This window comes from Eublepharis macularius, chromosome 2 (genome assembly GCF_028583425.1).
Source record: "Eublepharis macularius isolate TG4126 chromosome 2, MPM_Emac_v1.0, whole genome shotgun sequence".
In the NCBI taxonomy this organism is placed as follows: domain Eukaryota; kingdom Metazoa; phylum Chordata; class Lepidosauria; order Squamata; family Eublepharidae; genus Eublepharis; species Eublepharis macularius.
This window is the reverse complement of record NC_072791.1, coordinates 151,358,758-151,367,001: the sequence shown is the minus strand read 5'-3', so window position 1 is coordinate 151,367,001 and position 8,244 is coordinate 151,358,758. Positions and strand designations below refer to the sequence as shown.

Here is an 8,244-nt window from a genome sequence, read left to right as displayed (position 1 = left end):
ACCGAGAAAGTGTTAATTTCCACAACAAAAAACGTTTTATTAAAGCAGAATCTCTTGCAGACAGCATCCCTGCTTCCCCACGTTATAAAGACATATGGAAACACTGGGTCGACGCCAGCAGACGCAAGAAGTCCAGAAATCCTACGAGCGGCGTCTCTTCTACGCCAGGGCTAGTCGCCGTTCGCCTGCCTCTTTTCTCTCCCTGCGCCTTTAACGCAAAGCGAAAGCAGCTCCACCATTGGTCGATACAAACAACAACAACCACCACAACGGTCCCCACAGGCCAGGTAGCGCTGCACCCTTTTGGGTGGCATCGCTAGGCAGCCTTCAATCGTGTTCCTCTTGGCGACACATTCGGGACTTGCCAGCGCTCAGCGCCACTCCAGGTACTGACACGGCTGCGTCCCGTCCGCGGAGCAGCTCTGATCGCCCCTTTCTTCGGCTCCTGCTTGAGAGAGCCACGACGGCCTCCGAAGCAGGAATATCTTTCTTCTTTAGTGGTGCCATTTGTCTGGCATTGAGACCGAGGCCTCAGGAGGAGTTTCGCGGTGATTGATTGACAGAGCTTTGTGGATCCCGCAAAAGAATGAGCTAAGTCGGGGGGTGGAAGGGTTGGCAGCGTGGGGCCCAGCTGCGATAGTCTTTGAGGGAGGACTGAGAGAAGGGACGGGTATTTAGGGGTTTTCTAGGAGCACTGCCAGGGTCAGCTAATGTCTAGAGTCTTTGGAATCTGGTTTCTGTCCTTGAAGCTTGGAAGAAGCAGGAAAGGTACGGAGGTGCCACATTCTGCCTTTATCACAGCCTCAGAACCTGTCAGTGCCAGTACTGAGCAAAGTGATTTTAAAAGGAGACTGCTGAGCATGTGTAGAGTACATTTCTCTCTCACTACTTAATAACCCTAGGCTTTCTCAGATGTTTGGGATTAGGAGTCACTTGCAGGTAGATTTGTGTTCAGCCTGCTTTCTTTTCAGAAATTAAGCAATTATGGTAATCATTTGGGAATAAGGTGGAACAGGACCTAAAGCCACACGCTTAGACCAGCTCTGCTTTTTCACAGCCACCCCCAAGCACCTGCTGCTAGCCGATGTTCATGGAGCTATGGGCAGGAAGCATCTCATCACAGACTCTTTCCAAGTGGTGAAGAAGAGGAGGAGGAATAGTAAGGAAGTAAAAAAGGCTCAGAGCTCTCCCTGTGGTGAGTATTGACAGGGTGGGATGAGAAGTGTCCTTACGGAGTGCTGCAAATGCCTGTTGCTGGTAATGGCCACTTGTGTGTCTGTGATCAGTAATCAGTTTTAAAAGTCCAGGTTGTCAGGGTAGGGAATAGGCCAGTTTCCATAAGAGTGGCATCCCTTCTAAGAAATTCAAGACTTCAGGCCTTGGGAGCTACTGCCCATGGGACAGGTTTATGCACATGACCTGCAAGCGTCTGGCAGCAGTCTACTTCGGTCTTCTGCTGCTTTTTAGATCTGTACTTAGTGCAGGAGGACCCGTGAGAAATAGATTACCTCTAATCAACAAGGGAGGCAAAATGTGTTGGTTTTGGGGATGGTTGAACTGTGAGGTATTCCACGAATGTAGCTATTCCTTTTGATAGTGGTTACATGGCTGTACTCCTTTTACAGGAGACAGTCACTGCCACTTCCTACATTCCCCAGTTCTGTTCAGCCCACTGGCCCAGCTTTCTGGTGCTATGGAGAGAATTGCAGAGCAGCAAGATACTGAACATGTAACCCGTGCAGTAATAATGTGGCAGGTGGGTTTTAATTGCTGAGGGGGTTCCATGCAAAGCAAATAGATGAGAAAAGGTGATGGGCAGTACCACATTTTCCATACTAACATCCTAGAAAATTTGAGCCATGGTGGTGACTGTGCACAAACCACCCCTCTCTCTTCCTCATTTTATAAAATGTAAATATTAATGTCTCGCCTGATAGAATAATTGTGGAAATGAATGAGAGAATTCTTGCATAATATAAAGTTACAGCAATAAAATTCCAGGAGGCAGGGGAACTCGAATCTCTCTTCTGCGTTCATTATGAAGAGGAGTGTAACATTATTCTTCTATGTTAAAAATTCCCATGGCCTTAGTCTAGTTATGACCTGCACTATTTTAACCAGTAATGGCCTGCAGCATTTATATAGCAAACAACATGAGAATTTTCAGTATATGGGATCAAAGTCGTAGGAGAGGGATATTGAAAAACAAGACTGTGGTTGAGTTGCAGAAAGCAGGTCCGGAAAACACTAGTGGGAGTGGATAAGGGATGCTGTTATCTCCTTTTCAGGAGTAAAGGGGAACCAGGCAGAGGCCTTACTGGTCCATTCCTTTTTCACCCGATACAGGGACAGTCCAGGCAGAAGCTCTCCTGCTAGATGCCGTGCAGCCAGACCAGGTAGAGATGCTGAAGCAGTTTGATCTCAGCTGGGAATTTGGGCCCTGCACTGGTAAGAGCTCCCAGGCAATAGATGTGAAAAGGGGGAGGTGGCACCGTTTAGTGGAATTTCCTTCACTTGCACAGCTGCTGGTCTTGCAAGAAGGCTGCGTGGGGGAGGCACTGCTGCTGACATGCCCCCGTGCTTTCTTTTGCTGACAGGAATTACCCGCTTGCAGCGCTGGGAGCGAGCCGAGTTGCTGGGACTGAACCCCCCTGTCGCTGTGAGAGAGCTGCTGCTGAAGTTCAAGGGGAATCCCTCCATTATGCACAGGTTTGTACACCTGTGTTCCCAACTCCCCTCAATCCCTGGAAGGATTTGTACTTTGTTTTTCAGGATATGAGTCCAGTAGAACCTTAGAGACCAACTATTTTTTCAGAGCTGCTTTCTTCAGAAAAAAAAGGGAGCCCTCACTCAAAAGCTCATACCTTGAAAATCTTGTTGGTCTCTAAGGTTCCACTGGTCTACTGCAGACCAATACAGCTACCATCTAAAACTATACTTGGTTCTGTTGCAGTACAGAGATCTGCTTGGACAAGCAGACTGGCTTGTCAATGCAGGTCCTTGCCAATGGCAAATAGGTAACAATATTGGAAGTTTGAGACCACCTAACGAAATAAAGCTCTTTTAAACAGCTTCTATACAAATACTTCTCATGTAATTCAGGTCCAGAGAGGAAGACTGTGTGCATTTGTAAATGAAATGGAAATGATTTATTATTGTATTTATTGGCAATTGTTACTGCTGAATTACATGAGAAGTATTTGTATAGAAGCTGTTTAAAAGAGCTTTATTTCGTTAGGTGGTCTCAAACTTCCGATATTGTTAGTGTATCTCGTGACCCTCCGTATTTGCTACAATGGCAAATAGGTAGCAGGCCTTCCTGGCTAAATGCTGGGCAGCTTTTTTAAACCATTGCGTTAGTGAGGGAGAAGAGTACATCCCTGGAGGTTAGACTCAAGGTTAGCTGAAGGAGGTGAAGCAAAGACATGGGAGAGATGGAAAGAATAATCCATAATTCACTCTCACAGATGAAAGGGCTCCTTAGTGAAGTCTCACCCACCCCTCTTTTCTTTCAGTGGAACTTGTGCCAGTAAAGTCACAGTATAAAGTTCCAGTGGCTATGATCGTAGTATTATTTAGTTATCGGTAACCTGCATTTCTAGTCAGTGGAAACCAAAGTAGTTTACAGCATTTTCCTCTTCTCCATTTAATTCTCACAACAACTCTGAGGTAGGTTAGTTCTGAGAGTGACTAGCTAAAGGTCAGCGGGCTTCTATAGCAGATTGGGGATTTGGACCAGGCTCTCCTAGATTCTATTCCTACACTCTGACCACTACACCCCACCAGGTACATGCTCCATGACACTTAAAAAGCTCATGCAGGCAAGATCATTATGCACGTTGGAAGACTGTCACACCTCAACTATATCACTTCCTCATTTGACTCTATGCTGAACTTCCTGTCAGCGCATTCACTAGAGCCCCATTTAGAATGTAATTGAGCACTGAGGCTTTGCAATTTCCCTTTTAAGGCTTATATTAGAATCCAACTGCATGCATTATTGTCCTTATCTTTTAAAGAGCTCAGAGTAGCTAACAGGAATGATTCCAAAGATCTTTCCAGGCACTGGTCAGATCTATGATTTCTTAATTTCCTCACTATTATACACCAAAGAGTGCCAGGCTGCACGAGTGGAGTCAGCACTGGAAATTTTTGATGCTACAGTCTTTATCAAATTGTGGATGGGAATAAATAACTTCTATTTTCTAGTTGCTTTCCTTTTTTTTTTTGCTCTTCTTTGTTGTTGTTTTCCTTGTCTCCTCCTTCCTGTGGGCCAAGAGCTCACTAGCCTTGAAAGTTGAGAGCCGTGGGATGCTACGCCTCCAGACAGATCATGTGCTTAAGTGGACCGTAAAATTGTGTCTGCTGGGGTGCCGCCATTGTGGCGCTGGAGGGAGCCTAGTCCAGTCCAGCTGTTTGGCATAGAAGCACAGAGGGCAACTAAGATGCCAAATTTGGATTCCTCACAGAATAACCATGTTCTGAATGCCTCCCTTGCAGTTTGTGGCATGAATACTCACTCTGAGAAGAACAACTGGTGATACCTCAAGCTGAGGAGCCCCTGCTGCTTTGATGTGGTTGCCAAATGAACAATTTCTTCATTCCTATAATGCAAATAGTCTTTTGTACAAGAAAAGGGCCCTGGGAAGTTGCTGAGGAGTTCCTGAAGGCCTACCAGCTGGCACCTGGAAACAGCATTCTGACCCCAACCTGCCTGCAGAAAGCCTGGGCTCTTTCCTAGAAATTGCTGTTGTCTCATGGATACAATAATAAAAGCTTGTTAAGACAGACAGCATGGAAGTAGTGTGTGCCAAGTAAAAGCAGTGATTGATTTGTGCCAACTTGCTGTGCTTAAAGAATTAAGAGCAGTATGAATAGGACTTGAAGTGGTATTGTGAATTTCAAAGAATGCTTCATTACAGAAATATGAATAGGACTGACAGGTCCACGTCTCACCAGGCTTAATTTTGTCATACATATTAGCAGCTACAGGTCAAGAAAACCATGCATTCTGTAGCAAACTGGGATTCCAGTACCAGTTGCTGACTTGCTTCCCAGCTTTGGGATGAGTACTTTAGGACACCTTCCATAAACTTAAGATGATCTGAGATTTATCCAAAGAAATACTGCAAGCTGAAAATGCCACTCCCCGCCCCCCCCCTTAAGAAAAACCATGGCTAGGCCCAAGATTCATCGGAGCAAATTTATCCCCCTCATGCCATATGTCTTCCAGTACACTACCAAATGCTGTGCCATTTTATTGCAAGGTCAGTGGTGGATAGATGAGTGTATATTACAAGTGGCACTGGGAGATCTAAACTGAAATCTGAACATTAGAATATTGCAAGGCCTCCAGGTTCTAATCACCAGACATCCACTTGTCAAGATACTTGGTGGCCGAACCAAGTTTTTCAGAAAAACAACCTATGTTTCCTTTTCACACCGTTTGCCCAAAAAAACCCCTCAAGCAGCAACCCAGACCCTTAAATCCTGTTCGTCACCTCCCTGCTAAGCCCTGCATCCCTATGAAACAGCTTACTTTCCATTATGAGATGCCAAAATAGCCGACTTCTTGCCCCCTCTTTGCAATCTACACAGCTAAATCTCATTTTCCCATTTCTTCAAAGGCCACTACCCTTTCTTTACCCTACGCTATAAATGCTGGTAAATTGCAGATTTCATTGTCTCCATGTTCCCTGACTTCCATACTTCTCATTTCAGTGAGAGAGGCAGGTGTTGAGGTATGCTGTAGCATCGTTAGTGGGTCTTTCCACCTTGTCCTTTGTCCTACTGAAGGCAGTAGCTCTGAAGGCAGTGAACTGATTTTATGGATTGTGGCAAGTTACACTGTCCACAACAGGACTGAGAAATCCCCAGACCTTATTTCCAGCTTTGATCATGCAGTCTTTAGCAGTCTTTGGTTCCCATTCTTCACTATAGATGGAGGTCAGATCTGGTCAGTCATATGTACTTCCCAGAATATACCAGTTCCCAGAATTAAAACAGCTGGAAAGGGTGAGTGAACTCTCTTGCATACATGCATAGATATTAAATATGCGTGTTACTGTAGTTGATGTCAACTTGTTCAAACTTAAAAGCTTTCCCCAAGAACACTCCACTTGGAACACTGAGACCTCAGCTAACTGAGGAGCAGCTTGAAGGCACTGTACCCACAGAAGCTCCATAAAACCTAGGACTCCCCACGTGCATGCCTTATCATATAAACCATTCATTCATTCACAATTCCATTTTTTCATAGCAAAGTGGCTACCAAAAAAATCTTGAGTATGTGCCACTTTTCTTTCTCTTTCCAGGGAACCGTTTGTTTCATTAATGAACGTGAAGACACTTTGGAGGGTAACTGCTCTTTTAAACTGCTGTTTAAAAGCATTTTATAAAAGGGAATAGAGTTGTTTTAATGTCTGTGAAAAATATTAGGTAGCTTTATAGCACATACTATACTATTTTAATTATACTGGTGTTTTAAGTTTTGTAATCTTGAGTCTCTCAAGAAGGGTGGACATTAAACGAGTAAAAAAAAACCCTTTCCCACCAAAAAGTATCCAGAGCTCTATTAACTGAATCCATCATCAAGGGTGGCTTTAGTCAGTACAATCTGATAAATTTAAGATTATACTGTTTAAAGACATTCATCAAAATCAGATTGGAATTTCAACTCGACTGACCTCTGTATCAGGGATATGACTTTTATCCAAATTTTTGTCTTAACATCCCCACCTGACAAACTTGGAAAGAGTAAACTCTAAACAGCACTAAGTGTGAGAGGGATCTCTTGCACCCTTAACCCTTTCACAATATGCAAAAAACAGCATAGCACACTAGACAGGTGCTTCATTGATCAGGGATTTCTTAAAACATTACCTGAATTAGGTAGTACCTCTTGCTAGACCTGACAGAAGTACTTTTGGCAAGCCTGGTGTGACCCCTGAAAACCAGGATGGTTAATCTCTCAGAACAATTTTGGGATTTCCTAGATTTGGCACCATGTCATGATAAGGCCTGGGGGAGAAGAGGGAGACACTTTCCAAAACCTGTTTTTGTTTTCCTATTGGTTTTTCCAATGATACACCTAACATTCTTAACTATGATTGATTTTTATTTCAGCAGGTACTTTCAGAGTATCCTCTTCATTTATCCTAGCAGACTCTGATGTGTGGCAATGACCAGGAAATCTACTTTTCCAGCACATTCAGCAGTTCTGCCTCAGCAGCACAGATATACCCCATCATGATTTTGCGTTCTACACAAAACGGGGGTATTTGCTGGGAGTGCAGAATATGGCCAATCCCTGATCTTCCATTCTGCTAATATGACACTGTGCATATAAATGGATAACAGAAAGAATCCCATACATGTTAACAACCATGTTTTCTGCTGGCACGCATGTCTACTGTGTAACTAATTATAAATCTAGCCAAGGAATTCATAGTACTTAATCTGGTCCCCTGTATATGTAGGGTATATGTGAAACACTTCATAAAGAATGGACAAGATTAGGGACATACACAAGAACTGCTGTTCCTAGAAATCTGGCATATATTTGAACATTTACGGATTAGCTGGTAAATCACAATCTGGCATACTGCTATACTATGATCTACTGCTGACTAACAACATTGAAGATAGGAGTGGATTCCCTAAAACAAAATGTATACTGAAGAGTTATTCAGAAATCTTACATACGCACAACTATCTGCTTCTTTCCAAATCGCATTGCTGTTTGAATATACTGCTACTAACTATGTATGCATGACCTTCCCCTGGTTTAAAATGGCACAGATTAAATGTTTCCTTGTGCTTATTAAGGGCCCAGTGCCATAATACAAAGTAGAATCATACGTCGCTTCACCACTCGTGCACCTAATAGAGACACAGAAATGTTATGATACCTGAATTCCTTTTGTGGTCAGTAGCAACATTTTCTTAGGAGTGAGTCTTAACAGTGAAATCCTAAACAGAGTTACTCCAGCCTAAACCCATTAACTCTGTTTAGGATTTTACTATAAGAGTAGTTAATCCCTTAAAATGGAGTTTGGGGCACAATCTTGTTTAACTTCACATTGAAACATGTTCTGACATAGCTAAGAATTTGCAGTTGATGAGACACAAGAAGTCAAGAGCCTATTGTTGGCATCATACAGGGTACAGCTTTACCACGTAATTTGTACCTTTTAAAGCATGGAAAGTGCTGGCTTGCTGAACCTTTAAGCAATGGCTGGCATA

The 8,244-nt window shown here is 43.5% G+C and overlaps 1 protein-coding gene across 1 annotated transcript; it reads left to right on the top strand.

The window, feature by feature from the left end:
• The first annotated feature begins 252 nt into the window (after positions 1-252).
• POLD4 (DNA polymerase delta 4, accessory subunit) lies at positions 253-4,792 on the top strand. The gene is made up of 5 exons (XM_054971912.1): positions 253-386; positions 1,058-1,195; positions 2,347-2,448; positions 2,598-2,709; positions 4,501-4,792. The coding sequence occupies exons 2-5, from the start codon at positions 1,099-1,101 to the stop codon at positions 4,523-4,525; spliced, it is 336 nt and encodes a 111-aa protein (XP_054827887.1). The 5' UTR covers positions 253-386; positions 1,058-1,098; the 3' UTR covers positions 4,526-4,792.
• The last annotated feature ends 3,452 nt before the right edge of the window (positions 4,793-8,244 follow it).

Excerpts from the sequence above, each read along its gene's own strand:
- POLD4 (XM_054971912.1), top strand. The coding sequence starts at position 1,099 with ATGGGCAGGAAGCATCTCATCACAGACTCTTTCCAAGTGGTGAAGAAG. Across the intron at positions 1,196-2,346 it reads GGCTCAGAGCTCTCCCTGTG|GGACAGTCCAGGCAGAAGCT; the intron begins GTGAGTATTGAC and ends CACCCGATACAG. Across the intron at positions 2,710-4,500 it reads AATCCCTCCATTATGCACAG|TTTGTGGCATGAATACTCAC; the intron begins GTTTGTACACCT and ends CCTCCCTTGCAG.